The sequence below is a fragment of the Nerophis ophidion genome, linkage group LG15 (genome assembly GCF_033978795.1).
Source record: "Nerophis ophidion isolate RoL-2023_Sa linkage group LG15, RoL_Noph_v1.0, whole genome shotgun sequence".
Classification (NCBI taxonomy): domain Eukaryota; kingdom Metazoa; phylum Chordata; class Actinopteri; order Syngnathiformes; family Syngnathidae; genus Nerophis; species Nerophis ophidion.
Genome location: NC_084625.1, coordinates 38390876 through 38413539, shown reverse-complemented (window position 1 = coordinate 38413539; position 22664 = coordinate 38390876). Strand labels below are relative to the sequence as shown.

At 38.0% G+C, this 22664-nt stretch overlaps 2 protein-coding genes across 8 annotated transcripts in view; both read left to right on the top strand.

Moving 5' to 3' along the window:
- The window catches only part of slc12a7b (solute carrier family 12 member 7b), a 152879-nt gene extending 143795 nt beyond the window's left edge, over positions 1-9084 (top strand). For all 7 annotated transcript variants that reach the window (XM_061922147.1, XM_061922146.1, XM_061922150.1 and 4 more), the window contains 2 exons: positions 3404-3537; positions 6384-9084. In XM_061922147.1, coding sequence (XP_061778131.1) covers positions 3404-3537; positions 6384-6475 — 226 coding nt within the window. In that variant the 3' untranslated portion in view covers positions 6476-9084. The remainder of the gene's footprint in view (positions 1-3403; positions 3538-6383) is intronic.
- Positions 9085-12613: 3529 nt separating this feature from the next.
- The window catches only part of gfod1 (glucose-fructose oxidoreductase domain containing 1), a 45572-nt gene continuing 35521 nt past the window's right edge, over positions 12614-22664 (top strand). Inside the window, exon 1 of the mRNA XM_061922145.1 lies at positions 12614-13219. Coding sequence (XP_061778129.1) covers positions 12967-13219 — 253 coding nt within the window. The 5' untranslated portion in view covers positions 12614-12966. The remainder of the gene's footprint in view (positions 13220-22664) is intronic.

Below are 22664 nucleotides of genomic sequence, written 5' to 3'. Positions count from 1 at the left end.
TTTTATTAGGAAAATAAATAAAGGCTAGAAGATGAACATCCTCACATTCAAATACGTGACCAAAACAAGCATTAAGTTAAGTATTAAGTATGCGCATGGCAGAAGATCGTGATCAAATCTGTAAAGATGCCATCATAAGTTCCTACATTTATAAAGTTTGATCATTTCAACAGATGTATTAACTTTGCCAGCTGGAAAACTCCTGGTGGTTCCAAACTTCTTCCATTTACAGATGATTGTCAGCGTTAGTTGTTGACGAACCCCAAGATGCAGAGAGGGAGGGAGGCATTTTGCAGGAAAACATGATTTAATTTAAAACACTAAGACAAAAACAAACAAAGAGTACAAACAAAAAGCACGCACATGGGCGGATAACAAACAAAAACAGCTAGCATGGGAACTAGAAAATAAACAGAGCTTAGCATGGAAGCTAGCAAAAACAAAAAAACGTAGCGTGGAAGCTAGCAGGTCTCGAGCCGGAAACAAAAGTCGTACATGAAATATGAAAACAAACTTGGAAACAGGGAACAAAAGGCAGTAAGCTAAAAACCGCAATTAATTAAAGCTTACCGCAACGCTGCATTGACAAAACACGACACGACATGTAGCAACGACAAGAGCGACATCGACATGACAATAATCCAGCACTCGACTGGTGTGGCCAGGTGCGGCCAGGTGCCAATCAGCCGCAGCTGAGGGAAAACAGTGCACAGGGGGAAAAAAACAGGAAACAGACAAAGTAAGAGCGCTCACAGGAATAAAACAAGAAATACTAAACACACACAGAGGAAAAACTAAAACACAAACAAAATGTCAGTGGCAAGCCTGACAATGATGGAGACAACTGTGCTTATAGGAACTTCAAGGCAGTAGATATTTTTCTGTACCCTTCCCCAGATTTGTGTCTCGAGACGATCCTGTCGCGGAGGTCTCCAAACAATTAATTCGACTTCATTCTTGCTGTGTGCTCTGACATGCACTGTTAAGAATGGGACCTCATATATAGACAGGTGTGTGTTTTCCAAATCATGTCAGTCAGCTGAATTTACCACAAGTGGCTGTAAGAACAACTCAAGGATGATCAGTTAAAACAGTATGCTCCTGACCTCACTTTTGAGCTTCACAGCAAAGGTTGTGAATACAAATGTACAGTACATTTTGATGTCTTAGTTTTATTTTTAATAGATTTGCAAAAAAAACAACAACAAAAAACACATTATTTGTTATTGTGTGTAGAATTTTGAGGACAAAAATGAATTTAATCTATTTTGGAATAGGGCTGTAACATAATTAAATGTAGAAAAAGTGAAAGACTGAATACTTTTGGAATACACAGTAGAAAATACACTTTTGGTGTTTATAAATTTTATCAAATTTTGTAGATTCAGAAGAGAGATTAGCACAAAGCACATATACAAGTTTTATCGTTATTGTAGTCAAAACACTGAAGTAAATTATCACAGCAGCGCTGTTAGATATTAATATTAGATATATTATCTAAGAACTTAGCGTCTTCTTCAAAGGCATTTTTTTGGGTAAATTATTTATTTTGTCAGGGTACACATTTTAATCAAGATAATAACCCTGTTATACAAGACAGGTTGGCGGAAAACATGTTGCCTTAGGACAGGGGTGTCCAAACTTTTTCCACTGAGGGCCGCACACTATAACATCAAAGCAAGCGGGGGCCATTTTGATATTTTTTATTTCAAAAAGCAATACAATATATGTATAACAAATATACATTCAATATACATTCACTCTGGCTTGATCCTGGGGACCCCAAAGGGTTTTGGTCAAAAAAATATTAAAAATGTGTCATTATTTAGTATTATTATTATTTTTATTATTATTCAATGTTTAAATCTCTAGATCCACATTAAGTCTTTCTGTCAATATGTTTTTAAAGATTTAAGTTGTATGCTATTGTTATCCAGGAAACCCTGTTTTTTGTGGAAAAAACACAAAATATGCAATATTTTTACCCAATAAAATGTGGAATATATTAGGTTACATAATAATTGGAGCCTTAAAAAGGTCAATAACTAATAACATCATTGATATTAATACTTCAGGGTTTTTTTGAGCAATGACACACAAAAAAAAAGAAAATCACACTAAAATTATTGGGGATCCAAGAGGATTATCACGAAAGTGTTAAACAATAAATTATACACTTTTTATTGTTTACTTTTAACACAATAGTCATGAGATCAACGTTAGATCTCTTTGTCAATTTTAAGTGTTATTGTTGTTTATGTTTTTGTTTGTTCGTTTTAGGCCCTTCTTTAAAAAAAAAACAGCTTGGTTTTTTTATACAACTAACGCAAAATATGCAACATCCATCCATCCATCAATTTTCTACCGCTTATTACCTTCGGGGTCACGAGGAGCGCTGGAGCCCATCTCAGCTACAGTCGCGCGGAAGGCGGCCTACGCCCTGGAATAGTCGACAATTCATCACAGGGCCAACACAGACAACAAACACACTAGGGCCAATTTTAGTGTTGCCAATCAACCTATCCCCAGGTGCATGCAACATATTTTATTTAATCATATTTTTAGAATGTGCCATGGGGCCGTTAAAAATTACCTACGGGCTGCAAATGGCCCCCGGGCCGCACGTTGGACATCCCTGCCTCAGGAGGTAGAGAAGGAAGGTTTCACATTTGACTGTGCATTAAATAAGTGATAATTAAATCAGATGTTTTTCTACTACAGAGGACACTTGTTCACAGAGGAATGTGAAAAACAAGAATATTAATTTAATGTTTAAGGTTTATTATCGGCATTTTCCATATGTTTCATCCGGTGAACGAACAACTAAAATACTTTATTTTCGTACATTATCATGTTTCTGAACAAAGTCAAAAAGTAAACGTGCAAGCAGTTTTGATTAGGTCAACAACCACTTATGTCGACATCAGTCAGCCAGGTTAAGGGGCATCAACATAAACGTGTTCCACTGTAAATATTATGTCAATCAATAAATTATAGTCACTGTTAATGTTTGAATGGAAAAAACAATTTTGCCTTTGTGTAATGTACATTGTTTTATTATTGACATATTCTGTGTCTGTAGTGATTATGCACTTTATGCTTTGATATAGGCATATTGATATTATTAAAATTCATACATTATGTTTCGATATTGATTTCATGTTAATATTCATACTTCACATCAACATAGATGATGCAAAGATGGCAGCAAAATATATTTTGACAACACACAAATATTCTGTTAAGTGTACACTAAGCTGCACATAATGTAATACAAGTTCATGTGATGTCGTACATTGTACGTTTGTTCAGTCGCAGTTAAAAGTGCAACTTTTATAAGTTGTCGTTTTTATTGTGACAGTTGCAGTGAATGTAATTAACATTGTTGTTCTCGTCCAATTAGCAATCAGACCAACGTGCGTCGTATGCACACCGCCATCAAGCTGAATGAAGTCGTGGTCAACAAGTCACAAGGAGCACACCTGGTTCTTCTCAACATGCCTGGACCACCCAAGAACCGAGGGGGAGATGAAAATTGTATCCTTTATCTGGTAACTTTTACATCAAAACCTGTTTATTTACAAACCCCATTCCCATATGAGTTGGGAAATTGTGTTAGATGTAAATATAAACGGATTCCAATGATTTGCAAATCATTTTCAACCCATATTCAGTTGAATATGCCACAAAGACAACATATTTGATGTTCAAACTGATAAACTTTTTTTTTTTGCAAATAATCATTAATTTTAGAATTTGATGCCAGCAACATGTGACAAAGAAGTTGGGAAAGGTGGCAATACAATAAATACTGAAAAAGTTTAGGAATGCTCATCAAACACTTATTTGGAACATCCCACAGGTGTGCAGGTTAATTGGGAACAGGTACATGATTGGGTATAAAAACAGCTTCCCAAAAAATGCTCAGTCTTTCACAAAAAAGGATGGGGCGAGGTACACCCCTTTGTCCACAACTGTGTGAGCAAATAGTCAATCAGTTTAAGAACAACTTTTCTCAAAGTGCAATTGCAAGAAATTTAGGGATTTTAACATCTACGGTCCATAATAAGATCAAAAGGTTCAGAGAATCTGAAGAAATCACTCCACGTAAGCGGCGTGGCCGGAAACCAACACTGAATGACCGTGACCTTTGATCCCTCAGACGGCACTGTATCAAAAACCGACATCAATCTCTAAAGGATATCACCACATACGCTCAGGAACACTTGAGAAAACCACTGTCACTAAATACAGTTTGTCGCTACATCTTTAAGTGCAAGTTAAAGCTCTACTATGCAGAGCGAAAGCCATTTATCAACAACATCCAGAAGCACCGCCGGCTTCTCTGGGCCGAGATCATCTAAGATGGACTGATGCAAAGTGGAAAAGTGTTCTGTGGTCTGACGAGTTCACATTTCAAATTGTTTTTGGAAATTTTCCACATTGTGTCATCCGGACCAAAGGGGAAGCAAACCATCCAGACTGTTATCCCGCAAAGTTCAAAAGCCAACATCTGTAATGGTATGGGGGTGCATTAGTGCCCAAGACATGGGTAACTTACACATCTGTGAAGGCACAATTAATGCTGAAAGGTACATACAGGTTTTGGAACAACATATGCTGCCATCTAAGCGCCGTCTTTTTCATGGACCCCCCTGCTTATTTCAGCAAGACAATGCCAAGCCACATTCAGCACGTGTTTCAACCGTGTGGCTTCGTAAAAAAAGAGTGCGGGTACTTTCCTGGCCCGCCTGCAGTCCAGACCTGTCTCCCATCGAAAATGTGTGGCGCATTATGAAGCGCAAAATACGACAGCGGAGACCCCGGACTGTTGAACGACTGAAACTCTACATAAAACATAAATGGGAAAGAATTCCACTTTCAAAGCTTAAACAATTAGTTTCCTCAGTTCCCATACGTTTGAGTGTTGTTAAAAGAAAAGGTGATGTAACACAGTGCTGAACAACTACTTTGGCATGTGTTCCAGCTTTGAAATTCTAAGTTAATTATTATTTGCAAAAAAAAATAAATAAAGTTTATGAGTTTGAACATCAAATATCTTGTCTCTGTAGTGCATTCCACTGACTATGGGTTGAAAATGATTTGCAAATCATTGTATTCCGTTTGTATTTACATCTAACACAATTTTATGACTCTTGCCTATATTATACACCCCGCTAGCACCAAAGCGCCCTCAACCCCCCCACTCCCCCACCGTGCGTCTGTTGAGGTGGGTGGATTTGGGGGCGCGTGTATAATATAGCCAAGAGTCATGGATGCATGGCATTCTGGGTAAGTGTTATGTTGCGTTTATAATGTGTTACAGAGCCGATGTTCTCCCGAAATGTGTTTGTCATTCTTTTTTGGTGTGGGTTCACAGAGTGTGGCCCATATTAGTAAGAGTGTTAAAGTTGTTTATATCACAACCATCAGTGTAAAAGGTATGGCTATTGACCAAGTATGCATTGCAATCACGTATTAAAAGCAGCGAAATGCATGCGTCCGGCCAGCACGCAGATTACAGGGCTTTAAAGGTGTGCGCGATGACATGTTGTAGAGCAGTGGTCCCCAACCACCGGGCCGCGACCGCAGAAGAATTTTCTTTTTATCACACTCAATTTTTTACTGCATGCCATTGGTAAGAGCAGGGATGAGAAGAGGTTTTAAAATTATTAGCGCCTGCTTACTTTTACCGCATGCCTTGAATAAGTGCAGAAGTGAGAAGAGGATTTAAATTAATTAGCGCCCAGGCGGCTATTCAAGGAGATACGGTATATCAGATTGTAGGTGGGTTTTTTTACCCTTTGCATTCATATTTCACTGTTTGTTGCATTTTTGTTGCGTTGTCAGTTATATCAATCTAGAGGAGGTGTGATGTTGATATGTTGTCAATATTCAGTTTTTTATCCTTCATAGTTAATATTGTAAATCCCACATTCTTTATTTTCATGTACATTCTGGGTGCCTCATTCAGTAAAAAAAAAATTGTAATTCCTTTCCGTTTTTAAGGCGGTCTGTCATAACGTTTTTAGCATTCAATTACACATTATTGTGAGGTTTTGTATTAGTGTTCCTAAAAATAAATATACCGACACTCAGACACATTTTTTTTCTCTAAATTTGGCCCCTGAGTAAAAATAATTGCCCAGGCCTGGTTTAGTTTGTCTTGAAGACACTCACTACTTCATGCTCACAGACTAGGAAGGGCTGCTAAAGAGTGAGAGGATGGTGCAGGATTCAAAGTGAAACATTTGTTTCAATGAACCATACAAGCTGATGAAGAGAGTTAGGAGGTTGTTAGATCACATGTGTAATATTTATTAGAAATAGGATTATGTTGACAAGCTGATATTATTTAATCTCATCCTTCACTGCGCTCTCAGACATGGAGTTCTTGGAGGTTCTCTTAGAAGGTTTGAATCGAGTCCTGCTGGTCCGAGGTGGAGGCCGTGAGGTCATCACCATCTACTCTTAGAAAGGACGGCGCCCTCTGATGCACACGTGAGGAATTACAGTCAGCGGGGATTTACGTCCCGGACAGGAAGTTAGCGATGTTATGATGAATCCATTCAAGGTCAGCAGGACCTCCAAAAACAGAGACGATTCCTGCGCCGAGAAAACAGAAATAGACACTTTATATTTTTATCCATCACTTTACTTACTATGTTGCGTTTCACTTTCTTCTTGTGTTCCACCTCCTCGTCTTTCCTGACAATTTTCTCCACCCAAACGTTCACGCTCACAAGACAAGTACAGTACGTCAGGCTCCCCCATGTTCACACAGTTCTTTCTTTAAAACATTCTTTTTCATGGCAACATGGTTGGATGGCGCTATCTGCAGGGAAAAATACGGTGCAGATTAGAACCCAGCAGAGGGCGCTGTCTCACAAGTTAATTTATTCAACCTTTGCCATTAGGAAGATGCTTTAACAAGACGTGACGTTTGTAAGTAAACCTTTTTTAAATACTGTATGCATATTTAATAGGTACAATATTGTATACATATTTGGTAAGTACAATACTGTGTGTGTGTATATATATATATATATATATATATATATATATATATATATATAATTAAAATACTTTATACACATTTAAAAAGTACAATATTGTATACATATTTGAGAAGTACAATACTGTATACATGTCATTCTTTGCTAATGTTTAAAACTTGTTTTAAGAAGAGTGAGAGGTGTATTTAAATAAAAATGTTTTTAGGACTTTTTTTTTTGGAAGGGAGGGGAGGGTAATCCAAATACAGTAGGGAAAGGATTTATATGGCCCCATTTCTGGGTGTAAGGGGTGGGGGGTTAATAAACTCACAATGCAGTCTGCTGAAAATGAGGGAAAGCGGCACTCTACATAGCAACTTACGTTGGGGTCAAAGTCGAGATTGCCGCAAAACACATTTTAAAAATGTCCACACTGACAGTCAAATGGAATTGTGCACCCCCTCCCCCAATTTGTCACGTTTCATATGTCAGGAAAACCTCGACCAATGGGGCTGCATAAATTCTCTTCCTGCTGTGCATAATCCACAAACAAAGATCTTGTCAGTTATATATTTCCCATATTTAAGTCTCTCCGGAACATTCTGAAGCATTATGCATAACATTTTTAGCTTTTTATTTTGTGTTTTACTGTTGTATTCACGCACATAAAATAACTTGTTCAATCGCGGCGTTCCATGTAGTAGTACTATTTGCTTGTAGTAGTAATACTACTTGCTTGTAGTACGACTTGGAAAGCGATGTAGTAGACAAGTACATTATGCATAATGTCAGCACTTCAGTTGGACTAATTATATTTTGGCTAATATTTATACACTGATAATTGTGTTTTTTTTCCAAAGTAATATTTTATTAGTTTGAGCACACAACAGAATTAAATAACACAATCTCAAAATGTAGTACAGTAGGAGAAAGTGCCAAAAATTGGAAATATCAAAGTCATGCGGTGGCATTTTGGAATATGCGAAGAAATCATGAGCTGCAGGCAGAATTTTGAACAATGAATAATAAACAAACATTTTGTCAGCTGACGCAAACTTGATGAATTTCATTTTCACTGACATTTCTTTGGTTTTAGTATAGAAAGATCTATTTTTCAGTGTTTCAGCCTGTTGGGAAACCAAGAAAATACTCACAAATAATTGTGATGTTTGCAAAATCTTTCTTTGCCGTTCATATCCTCGCAGTTTCTTTCAGCTAAGTATCGTTTATTTATTTTTTATTAAGTCCTATTTCGTTGCAATTCTTTGAGGCTGGTGGTCATATTGACTTTATATTGTGTGTTGTTTGTTGTGTTTTTCTTCAGTTGTTGTGTAATCACATTGTCACACACTTTAGTGCAGGAGGGTCTAAAGTTTTTCCACCCCCCAAAAAATATCTTTGCTACATAAAAGTAGTTTATAAAATAAATTTTTTAGTTATTTATATACTGAAACATATCTGTTGCTGATAAAGTAAAATTAAGAAAGGATAAAATGCACTTCGGACCTTACTGCTTTAGTGTGAACTTGTGTGTGTAAATTTGTGTCAACCTAGGCAGGAAGGAAGTTTATGGAGATGAATCTATTTGACTTTTAGTCGTCCAACTCACTTTTTACTATATATTCATGCCGTGTTGTTAACTACTGACATTTTTAATCTTCCTTTGTTGCTTTTAACCTCACGTGGAAGAAATAAAAACTGTCTATTTAAAAAAAAGAAGAGTCCCAATCCAAATTATGTAAGTGTATTTTTGTTTTTAAATGTGTTGCCAAGCTCAGTGGCACTCACATGTCATCAAAGATTTATCTTAAACAAAAAAACAGGAATATGATATCTACCTCAATAGCAAATCAAAAACTCACTGAAACATTTTGTTTCACTAAAAGGGGAAAGGGAATTAGAAAAGTCTAGAAGGCGATGAAAAAGTGTGTTTGTGTGATTGTTCAAATGTTTGTGTCTTTGTGTATCTGTGCGCGCGTGCGGCCTGTAAAGGAAATCACATTGTGTGGGAGCATACAGAAATATAGTAGCTTTGTTATTAAATTATATTTGTGCCTCAAGTAAATATTAAAAAAGTGCTGAAGTCGAAGTTGTCTGTCTGTTCTTCTAACAAAAATATATAAATGTATATGGATGTACATAAAATACTTGTTTGTATTTTATTTTTGATGTTTTTATTTTAGTTATTTCCTTTATTTTTCTAAAGCACATGTATATTTGTAGTTTTTCCATATTTTGCAGTCCATGAACAATTAATGTGATTTTTTTTTATTGTTATAACTGAACAGAAATGTAAAAGTTATTTTCTTTTATTCTTAACTTGACATTAAATTTGGGCATCAGTTTGTCATGCAGTGCACTGCCACCTACTGGTCAGCTGTAATAATTACATTTTGACTACAATACACATACTTGCCAACCTTGAGGCCTCCGATTTCGGGAGGTTGGGGGTGGGGCGGAGGCGGGGTTAAGAGGGGAGGAGTATATTTGAAGCTACATTTCACCAACTTGAGTATTTCATATATATATATATATATATATATATATATATATATATATCCATCCATTTTCTACTGCTTATTCCCTTCGGCGTCGCGGGGGGTGCTGGTGCCTATCTCAGCTACAATCGGGCGGAAGGCGGAGTACACCCTGGACAAGTCGTCCCCTCATCGCAGGGCCAACACAGATAGACAACATTCACACTCACATTCACACACTAGGTCCAATTTAGTGTTGCCTATCAACCTATCCCCAGGTGCATGTCTTTGGAAGTGGGAGGAAGCCGGAGTACCCGGTGGGAACCCACACAGTCACAGGGAGAACATGCAAACTCCACAGAGAAAGATTTGAACCCTGATTACTCAGGACCTTCGTATTGTGAGGCAGACGCACTAACCCCTATTCCACCGTGAAGCCCCATATATATATACACATGTATGAAATACTTGACTTTCAGTGTATTGTAGCTATATATATTTATTTTATTATATATATAAATAAAAGAAATAGTTGAATTTCAGAAGGCACCTATCAAATACACAGTAATAAAACACAGTTGTTATACTAACTGTAGTGCTTGCTGGTTACAAAAAAAACAACACTTACATTTCATTATTTGAGTAACCTTTGTTCTGTCATTTGCGTACTGGCGAGAGTCACTTGCCGTCAGGTGCGCAACACCACGTAAATCGTTGGTCGATCAAAAAGCAACCCCATAACGCTATAGCCAACATTCACCAGGTGATGGCGACAGACAACGTAGATCACTCTTATTACAGACGGCGTCCCCATGGCTGTAACTTCCTCGTTCTTTTGCTTTGTCTCATTGTGTGTGCAGTTTTTTATTAAAATCTGTAGATGTTGTAACGTGATTGGGCATGCAAGCTGTTTATATAGTGGGAAAGCTGACGTGAAAACAGGCTGTCCCCACTCAGGTCCGCATGGAGCTGGAGGGGCGGGGCCTCCAGCTCCGCTGAATTTCAGGAGATTTTCGGGAAAAAATTTCTTCCGGGAGGTCTTCAGGAGAGGCGCTGAATTTCAGGAGTCTCCCGGAAAATCCGGGAGGGTTGGCAAGTATGACAATACATATTACTGCAACTTTTATGTTGTTGTTTTTTTTAATACTTTATCTTCAGGAACAAAGCAAAATTCTAACATGCTATAATATATACTACTATGCATACACTACCGACTACATGTGTTACATAACATCAGGTTTCACGAGGTTTCTAACAACAAAGTTCTCTTTACATGTCTTTAAGGCCCTCTAGTGGCCAAAAATGGGCTAAGCATTGGGTTGAGCGATACTGCAAATACACGTCCATACTGATACCAATACTTTTTTGTTGATATTTTTTTCAAACTCGTTGAATGAGTTTTATGATTATTTATTGATCACTATTACAATCCGAATAAAACACAGATATATATTTGACGCTAAAAATATTTCATCAACACCCCTAATGGTAAACAACGTTTAATTATACATATAAAGAATACCATAAATAATATTTATGAAATACAACAACTATATTATATGCAAAATAACAGGTATTTGTTCAAATAAAGAAGATAGCTAAAAATAATCAATCTCGCCAATCGTCACGCTAGTATCGATTTGATTGTAGAAATTATTGTATTGATCATTTTAGATTACAGATGGATGATAGAAAATATGCAATGTATTAATATGATGTAAAATATACTAATGTATATGAAATTAAAGTTAATACTCGCTCTGTTACTTAAAGGCCTACTGAATTGAAATTTTCCTATTTAAACGGGGATAGCAGGTCCATTCTATGTGTCTTATTGGATCATTTCGCGATATTGCCATATTTTTGCTGGACGGATTTAGTAGAGAACATCCACGATAAAGTCTGCAACTTTCGTTGCTAAGATAAAAGCCCTGCCTTTACCGGAAGTCGCAGCCGATGACGTCACACGTGTGGGGGCTCCTCACATATTCACATTATTTTTAATGGGAGCCTCCAACAAAGTATTTGGACCGAGAAAACAACACAACAATTTCCCCATTAATTTTGAGCGGGGATGAAAGATTCGTGTTTGAGGATATTTATAGCGACGGACTAGAAAAAAAAAAAAGAAAAAAAAACGTGATTGCATTGGGACGGATTCCGATGTTTTTAGAGACATTTACTAGGATAATTCTGGGAAATCACTTATCTTTCTATTGTGTTGCTAGTGTTTTAGTGAGTTTAATAGTACCTAAAAGTCGGAAGGGTGTCTCCACGGGTGTGTTGACGCGCAATATCTCAGCGGAGTCGACGGCAGCTATGGACGGCACAAGCTCAGCTTTTTTCCGGTAAGAACTGACTTTTTACCCACAATTTTCTCACCAAAACCTGCTGGTTGACATGTGGTCGGGATCCATGTTCTCTTGACCGCGCTCTGATCCATAGGAAAGTTTCACCTCCAGGAATTTTAAACAAGGAATCACCGTGTGTTTGTGTGGCTAAAGGCTAAAGCTGTCCAACTCCATCTTTCTACTGTGACTTCTCCAATATTAATTGAACAAATTGCAAAAGATTCAGCAACACAGATCTCCAAAATACTGTGTAATTATGCCGTTAAAGCAGGCAACTTTTAGCTGTGTGTGTGTGCAGCACTCATATTACCTTAAAACCGTGACATCTTGCGTACACGGCATCATTACACAACGTTTTCAAGACGAAACTCCCGGGAAATTTAAAATTGTAATTTAGTAAACTAAAAAGGCCGCATTGGCATGTGTTGCAATGTTAATATTTCATCATTGATATATAAACTATCAGACTGCGTGGTTTAGTAGTGGGTTTCAGTAGGCCTTTAAATTAGACCGGGAAACTGAAGGGTTAAACAAGAGCAGGAAAAATAAATAATTAACGTACCACACTAAAGCACCGTCTCTGACCTTATAGTAAAAGCTATTACATCAACCACTACTTGTATGATGAAACTTTTTTTCGACTCTTAAAATCAAAACTTAGTCATAATAACCAAAGAAACAATTTAAGAATGTGTGTTACACGTTTTGTACGAACTAACGAACCTGCTTAATGGATTTGGCGAGTGTGGGATTTTATTGTGAAAAGTCGGCAAAAGCATGATCCGGTGAATGTCACGCAACTTGACAAGCAATTGAAAGCCGCAGCATCGCTTCGTCCGCCGCAGAATCTCCGAAGCAGAACTAAATCGACTTCTTGTTAAATTTAGCACATTTTTGTTTCGTTTTTTTTTTCCATGTCGCGCTTTGTGACGACATTTTGAGTTTTAGCCGGAGTTGGAAGCCGTACAGGTGCTGACGCAGCTGGACGCCGCAATGGTGCGTTTAAGTGTGGCTTTTAACCACCGGCGATGACGTCAGAGTGGCAGTTTTCCGCCCGGGTAAATATCCCGGTGGGCTGAGGCGATGCTCGGCTGCAGGTGCATGGCCCAGCTGACGTCACAGCCGACGTGACAGACCGCCAGCATGCTTCCCGGTGTCGGCGTGTTCGGAAGCAGCTTGACCGCCAGAGTCGTCATTCCGCTGCTGAAGCACGAAGGATTTTCCGTGAAAGCTCTGTGGGCTCACACGCAAGAGGAGGCGGAGGAGCTCGCCAAGGACATGGACGTCCCGTTTTTCACCAACCGGATCGATGACGTGCTGCTGCATCAGGACGTCGACCTGGTTTGCATCAACCTTCCGCCGCCTCTGACGCGCCAGATCGCCGTTAAAACGTTGGGTGAGTGGCGGGGAACATCGGGAGAGGGGGGCAGGGATGCTGCCGCTGCATCCCGGGGATGAAGATGATGATGACATGAAACATCATGGAGCTTCTTGCTGGCCCAAAGTCTATGCATATTCATGAAATGCAAATATTTAGAATAACCTGACATGACACACAAGCTAGTACAGTTTATTTTACACAATATTTACAGTATACACTTTATACTACGAATACACATTCTGCAAATATTCATATACAAATTCTACTAGTAAAAATGTGCACATACTCATTTGCAAGTACACATTCTACAAGTACACTCACAAGTATACAAATATTCGTATACACATTCGACAAGTACAAGTACACATTCTGCAAGTATACTCAGACAAATTCTGCAGGTACACATACAGTGGGGCAAAAAAAGTATTTAGTCAGCCAGCGATTGTGCAAGTTCTCCCACTTAAAATGATGACAGAGGTCTGTAATTTTCATCATAGGTACACTTCAACTGTGAGAGACAGAATGTGAAAAAAAATCCAGGAATTCACATTGTAGGAATTTTAAATAATTTATTTGTAAGTTATGGTGGAAAAAAGGAATTTGGTCAACTATTCAAAGCTCTCACTGATGGAAGGAGGTTTTGACTCAAAATCTCACGATACATGGCCCCATTCATTCTTTCCTTAACACGGATCAATTGTCCTGTCCTCTTAGCAGAAAAACAGCCCCAAAGCATGATGTTTCCACCCCCATGCTTCACAGTAGGTTTGGTGTTCTTGGGATGCAAACACGACAAGTTGAGTTCATACCAAAAAGTTCTATTTTGGTTTCATCTAAACACATGACATTTTCCCAATCCTCTGCTGTATCATCCATGTATCCATTTTGGTATAAACTCAACTCGTTGTGTTTGGAGGAAGTGGAATACTGAGTTGCATCCCAAGAACACCAAACCTACTGTGAAGCATGGGGGTGGAAACATCATGCTTTGGGGCTGTTTTTCTGCTATGGGGACAGGACGACTGATCCGTGCTAAGGAAAGAATGAATGGGGCCATGTATCCTGAGATTTTGAGCCAAAACCTCCTTCCATCAGTGAGAGCTTTGAATGGTTGACCAAATACTTATTTTCCACTATAATTTACAAATAAATTATTTAAAATTCGTACAATATGAATTCCTGGATTTTTTTCCCCCACATTCTGTCTCTCACAGTTGAAGTGTACCTATGATAAAGATTACAGACCTCTGTCATCATTTTAAGTGGGAGAACTTGCACAATCGGTGGCTGACTAAATACTTTTTTGCCCCACTGTACAAGTACAAAAATATTATTTTACAAAGTCGACAAGTACATATACTGTAAGTACACAAATACTCATACACTTTCTACAGGAACACATACTGCTAGTTATCATACCACAAGTATACATACTGCAAGAACACATAACACAAGTACATGTACTACAAGTAGACATACTACATGTAGTACACGTGCTCCTAATACATCCTCCAAGCATACTGCTAGTACACTTACTGAAAGTACACAAATAATTTTTACACACATTCTACAAGAACACATATTTATAAGTACATATTCTACAAGAACACATACTTATAAGTACACATACTACATGTACACATAATGAAAGTACACAAATATTTTTACACACATTCGACAGGAACACACATTTATAAGTACATATAAGTACACATTCTACAAGAACACATACTTATAATACATGTACACATAATTGTAGTACACATACTGCAAGTACACATTCGACAAGTACACATACAAGCAGACTTACTACATTTACAGGTACGATAAGTACATATGCTGCAAGCTACAAGTACAGGAATGGCAAGTATACATACTGCATGTACACATACTATATGTCTATATACTACATGTATACTGTACATACTGCAAGTACACATACTACATGTATACATACTACAAGTACACATACTGTCCTGCAATCTACAAGTACACTGACTGCAAGTACACACACAACAAGTACACATACTGCAAGTGCACATATTACATGTATACTTACTACAAGTACACATACTGCAAGTACACAAACAGCAATTACACATAATGCATGTACACTTACTCCATGTTTACATACTATAAGTACACATGCAAGTACACATGCTACAAGTACACATTCGACACGTACACGTACTACAAGTAGACATACTACAAGTACCCATACTGCAACTACACATACATGTATAAATGCTACAAGTACACATACTGCAAGTACACAAACAGCACTTACACATTATGCATGTACACTTACTGTAAGTACACATGCTGCAAGTACACATTCGACATGTACACTTACTACAAGTAGACATACTACAAGTACCCATACTGCAACTACACATTCTACATGTATAAATACTACAAGTACACATACTGCAAGCTACAAGTACACAAATGTCAAGTACACATAGTGCATGTACACATACTACATGTATACATACTACAAGTACACATACTGTTGTGCAAGCTACAAGTACACAGACTGCAAGTACACAACGGCAAGTAAACATACTGCAAGTGCACATACTACATGTACACGTCCTAAAAGTGCCTATACTGCAATACTACATATATACATACTACAAGTACACACACTGCAAGCTACAAGTACACAAAACAGCAAGTACACATGTACATTTACTACATGTACTCATGCCGCTAGTACACATGCAATCATTTCATGTGTTGTAATAAATACGTCACTTATTAGGTCAGCCAACATACATAAACAGCGGAAGTCGCTTACGTTGACACCCATCAGAACTGACTGTCTGCCTTATGTTGACATAAACAGTTGTCGACATAACTGGAACAAGCCTTTATTTTTCGCATAGTTTGGCGATGGATTACCAGGAAGCCTTGGATTTCTGCTCTTATAACCTCATACAACTTTTCCACATGCTCGACTGGCATTGCAATGATTTTACACAACATAACTGAAACCCTTCGTAACATTCAGCAGCTTATCCATATTTTCATGGATAAATGTATGGGTTGTATTTTAAAACAGAGACTGATTTCTGCTTCAGAGTGATGCAGCAGACTCTGAAGTTGCTCAGGCAGGAAGATCAGGAAAAACAGAACAATTAGGGAAAAAAACCTGCCATGTCAGTCTTCTTGTTATTCTTGTTCTTCTACTACTCTGGAAATGTCCTTTTTCCTTTGTGATACTACTACTATCAATAACACTACTACTAATACTACTAACACTTATACTACTATTAACACTAACACTACTACTACTACTACTAACACTACTATTACTAACACTACTACTACTAATACTACCAATAACACTACTAATACTAACACTACTACCTTTGCTACCAACACTAATACTAACACTACTACTACTATCAATAACACTACTACTAATACTGCTAGCACTTATACTACTATTAACACTAACACTACTACTACTAACACTACTATTACTAACACTACTACTACTAATTCTACCAATAACACTAATACTAACACTACTACCTTTGCTACCAACACTAATACTAACACTACTACTACTATCAATAACACTACTACTAATACTACCTTTGCTACCAACACTAATACTAACACTACTACTACTATCAATAACACTACTATTAATACTACTAACACTTATACTACTATTAACACTAACACTACTACTACTACTACTACTAACACTACTATTACTAACACTACTACTACTACTAATACTACCAATAACACTACTAATACTAACACTACTACCTTTGCTACCAACACTAATACTAACACTACTACTACTATCAATAACACTACTACTAACACTATTAACACTTATACTACTATTAACACTAACACTACTACTACTACTAACACTACTATTACTAACACTACTACTACTACTACTACCAATAATAATACTAACTCTACTACCTTTGCTACCAACACTAATACTAACAGTACTACTACTATCAATAACACTACTACTACTACCAATAACACTAGTAATACTAACACTACTACTTCGACTCCCAACAGTACTACTAACATCATTACTACTAACACTACTAATACTAAAACTACTACTTATACTACCAATACTACTACTAACACTACTAATACTATCAAAAACACTACTACTAATGACACTACTACTACTACTACTAATAACAATACTAATACTTACACTACTACTTCTACTACTAACACTGCTACTAACACTACTACTATGACTAACACTACTACTACTACTAGCACTACTACTACTAACACTATTACTTATATTACTAACACGACTAGCATTACTACTACTTCTAACACTACCTCTAACACTACTACTACCACTAACACTACAATTACTACTATTACTTACACTACTATTATTATTACCGCTGCTGCTACTACTAACACTACTTCTACTATTACTACTAACACTTCTACTAAGCCGACTACTATTGCTAACACTACTGCTACTATTCCTGCTACTACTATTACTACTACAAATACTACTATGCTAGTACTGCCACTACTCACTGCTATTACGACTACTACTATTACTTCTGCTACCAGAGTACCACCACCGCTGCTGCTAGTAATACTAATACTACTATTACAACTACTAATACCACTATTACTACTACTACTACTACTGCAAGTACAACAGCTACTACTACTGACATTACATACTATTCCTGCTACTACTACTACTAAGTACTGAGACTACCATTAATCTTACTATTACTTTTGTGGCTGAAATGAGTTTAGCAAGAAAACACCACAGTTATTCATCAGAAGAAACTGGATGGATAAATTTGAGCTTAAATATAAAAATAAATGATACATTCCTCATCTATTATTGCACAAATATTCCAAGACTTATATGGTAGGTTTTAGATATTATCATCCGGTGACAAATTTGGTCTTTTCATAAATTAATTTAGGTAAAGTTGTGCTGTCGGATTAAAGGTTTGACGGGCTGCATAATTCTTGCAGGTCAGTGGTTCTCAAACTTTTTTCACCAAATACCACCTCAGAAAACACTTGGCTCTCCAAGTACTACCATAATGACCAACATTAAAATACATTAGCATAGTAGGCCTAAATATTTATTTAAAAAAGGCAGAGATTTTATGTAACAAGTATATTTCATACTTGGTCACTGTAACATCACACAGAGTTTGAACAGTAACACTGTGTTTGAATATAGGAAACTGCACTTTAATCAAGTGATTCTTTGGCGTACCACCAGAGGGAGCCTGCGTACCACTAGTGGTACACGTACCACAGTTTGAGAATCCCTGCTGTAGAACTTATTTTGCTTATGGCCGATGTGTATTTTACTGATTTTTGTCTTGTATTGTGTTTTCTTAGAGGATTGGCAACACTAAACTGGCTCTAGTGTGTGAATGTGAGTGTGAATGTTGTCTGACTATCTGTGTTGGCCCTGCGATGAGGTGGCGACTTGTCCAGGGTGTACGCCGCCTTCCGCCCAATTGTAGCTGAGTTAGGCACCAGCGCCCCCCGCGACCCCAAAGGGAATAAGCGGTAGGAAATGGATGGATGGATTTGGTCAAAGCCAACATGTGAACGATAAAAAAGTCCAATGATTCACAGGGTCACCTTCTCTACACATCTATTAAGATGCTAATATTTTTTGGGGGGAGCGTTCTTGTGGGAAATGAGTTAGAGATGAAGAAAAGAAAGAAGAAAAAGCTTGTTCCTTCCAGTTGAAATTTCTTTTGTGCTTTGATGAATAGAGGAGACGCTCTTTCATGCACGCTTAGTCAGCATTCCTTGCTCGAAAACCTCCTTGTCACCGCCCACTTTGCGCTCCGCCTTTCTTTGCTGTGGACTGACAACTTGGAAGTGAACTTTTGCTAGGCGTTTGGGTTAAATCTTCGCATGCATCAAAAATTAACTTTATTTTTCAATTAAAGTGCTGTTTGTAGAATATTATTGCATTGGAATGTGTTCACGTCGACGTCATTAGGAGTGGTTGACTGACGTCAACATAAGCGGTTGTCAACATATCGTATTTCCTTGAATAGCCGCCGGGGCGGTAATTAATTCTAAACCGCTTCTCACTCCTGCGCTTATTCAAGGCATGCGGTAAAAGTAAGCAGGCATAGATTTAAAACCTCTTCTCACCACTGTGCTTACCAATGGTATGCGGTAAAAAATTGAGTCTGATTAAAAAAAAAAAATTATAAAAAAATTCTTCTGCGGCCACGACACTGTGGTTGGGGACCACTGCTCTACAACGTGTCATTGCGCACATCTTTGCACCATACTATCTGCGTGCATGCCGGCCGGACGCATGCATTACACTGCTTCTCATATGAGACTGCAGTGCATACTTGGTCAACACCCATACTGTTTACACTGAAGGTTGTGATATAAACAACTTTAACACTCTTACTAATATGCGCCACACTCTGTGAACCCACACCAAACAAGAATAACAAACACATTTTGGGAGAACATCGGCTCTGTAACACATTATAAACCTAACATAAGAATTACCCAGAATGCCAAGCATCCATGACTCTGGCTATATTATACACGCGCCCCCAACCCCACCCACCTCAACCGACGCACAAAGCGGGGGGTGAGGGGGGGGGTTGGTGCTAGCGAAGATTTATAATATAGCCAAGAGTCATGGATGCTTGGCATTCTGGGTAATTCTTATGTTGCGTTTATAATGTGTTACAGAGCCGATGTTCTCCCGAAATGTGTTTGTTATTCTCGTTTGGTGTGGGTTCACAGAGTGCGGCGCATATTAGTAAGAGTGTTAAAGTTGTTTTATATCACAACCATCAGTGTGATCTGTATGGCTGTGGAACAAGACCCCTGGTTTACACATAGTAAAAGCAAAATAAAACTCCTCCGCCATTTTGAAAATGACGACAGGGAAAGCATCACTCGTGACGTCACGAATTTGACCCAGCGGTAAAAGTAAGCCTGTGTTAATAAATTTGACCCCGCAGTAGTTCAAGGCAGGTGCATACTACATGCCCGGCGGCAATTCAAGGAAATACGGTAACTGAAATTGAAAGTTGCCATTGATTGCTTATTGAAGGTATGGCTAAATCAGTCTTGAGTTAAGGTTTTAGAATGGCCTTCTCAAAGTCCTGACTTAAACATGTGGACAATGCTGAAGAAACAAGTCCATGTCAGAAAACCAGCAAATTTAGCTGAACTGCACCAATTTTGTCAAGAGGAGTGGTCAACAATTCAACTAGAGGCTTGTGGATGGCTACCAAAAGCGCCTTGTTGCATTGAAACTTGCCTGTCAGGCTTGCCCCTGACAGTTTGTCTATGTTTTAGTTTTTTCCTCTGCATTTGTCTGTTTCCTGTGTTTAGTATTTCCTGTCTTATAGTTCCTGTCAAGTGCTCTTAATTTATCAGCTTCCTATCTTGTTCCCTGAGTGCTGTGTTCCTCCTCAGTGTGTTTAGTATTTCCTGTCCTTAGTTCCTGTCTAGTGCTCTTATTTTGTCAGCTTCCTGTCTTGTTCCCTGAGTGCTGTGTTCCCCTTCAGCTGCGGCTGATTGGCATCTGGCCACACCCGTTGCCAATCAGCCGGCTCCTATTTGTACCTCCTTTGTCTTGTTGCTGGAACATTGTTTTGTATTGCATTGTCGTTGCCACATGTCACTCTTGTCGTGCTACCTGTCGTGTCGTTTTGTTACAGCCCCTACCTGTTATGCTACACTTTGTCCTGTTCGTCCTAGCGGTAAGCTGTTTCTGTTAGCATTAGTTATTTCCAGTTTTTCTGTTTGCTATCCACTAGCTTCCATGCTAAAGTTCCTTTTTGTTTTTCTAGCTCCCAGTGCTAGCTCCCGTAGTTGGTTATTCCGCCCACGTGCATGCTTTTTGTTTGTTCTTGTTTAGTTTAAATCATGTCTTCTTATCCAATACCTGCCTCCATCTCTGCATCATGGGTTTCAACAACAAATAACCCTGACATTGCCAAGGGACATGTAAGCAAATATTAACATTGCTATATTTGACCTAGCAGATTTGGTCACATTTTCAGTAGATCCATAATAAATTCATAGAAGAACCAAACTGTGACGAACAAGTATGTGCTCCAATCACTTTATCACGAAAAAAAAAAGAGTTCGATCCAATCCAATCCACTTTATTTATATAGCACATTCAAACAACAATAACGTTTCCAAAGTGCTGCACAGCCATGTTAAAAACAATTGTAAAAAAAAATAAATAAATAAATAAAATAAAATTTAAAAAGTGTATATATATATATATATATATATATATATATATATATATATATATATATATATATATATATATATATATATATATATTATGCTCCACCAATGACTGAATAAAAACAAAAAATAAATAAATATAAAACCAATAAAAACAATATAAAAACAAATATGATTAAAAACTATTTTAAAGGGTAAAATCTATTAAAACAATAAAATAGAAATCAAAGTGTATAAAAAACACAGAGGACAACAGAGTTGTATAAATTATTGAAAACTCAAGACAGCCATGACATTATGTTCTTTACAAGTGTATGTAAACTTTTGATCGTGACCGTATAGACTGAACGAAAATAATCGCAACACTTTTGTTTTTGCTCCCATTTGTCATTAGTTGAGCTCAAAGATTTAAAACTTTTGCTATGGACAAAAAAAGGCCTATTCCTCTCAAACATGGTTCACAATTGTATTTCAATATGATGTCGATCCACCTTTTGCAGCTATTACAGCTTCAACTCGTCTGGGAAGGCTGTCCACAAGGTTGGGGAGTGTGTTTATAAGAATTTTCGACCATTCTTCCTGAAGCGCATTGGTGAGGTCACACACTGACGTAAGTCGAGGAGTCCTGGCTCTCACTCTCCATTCTAATTCATCCCAAAAGTGTTCTATCGGGTTTAGGTCAGGACTCTGTGCAGGCCAGTCAAGTTCATCCACACCAGACTCTGTCATCCATGTCTTTGTGGACCTTGCTTTGTGCACTGGTGCACAGTCATGTTGGAAAAGGAAAGGGCTTGTTCCAAACTGATCCCACAAGGTTGGGAGCATGGAATAGTCCAAAATGTTTGGTATGCTGGAGCATTCAAAGTTCCTTTCACTGGAACTAATGGGCCAAGCCCCACTCCTGAAAAACAACCCCACATCATTATTCTGTCCCTCCACCAAATTTTACAAAATTCAGTCCGAAATGTACCGTTCTCCTGGCAACCTCCAAACCCAGACTGGTCCATCAGATTGCCTGATGGAAAAGCGTGATTCATCACTCCAGAGAACGCGTCTCCACTGCTCTGGAGTCCAGTGGTGACGTGCTTTACACCACTGCATCCCGCGCTTTGCATTGGACTTGGTGATGTATGGCTTAGATGCAGCTGCTCAGCCATAGAAACCCATTCCTTGAATCTCTCTGCATACTGTATGTGGGCTAATG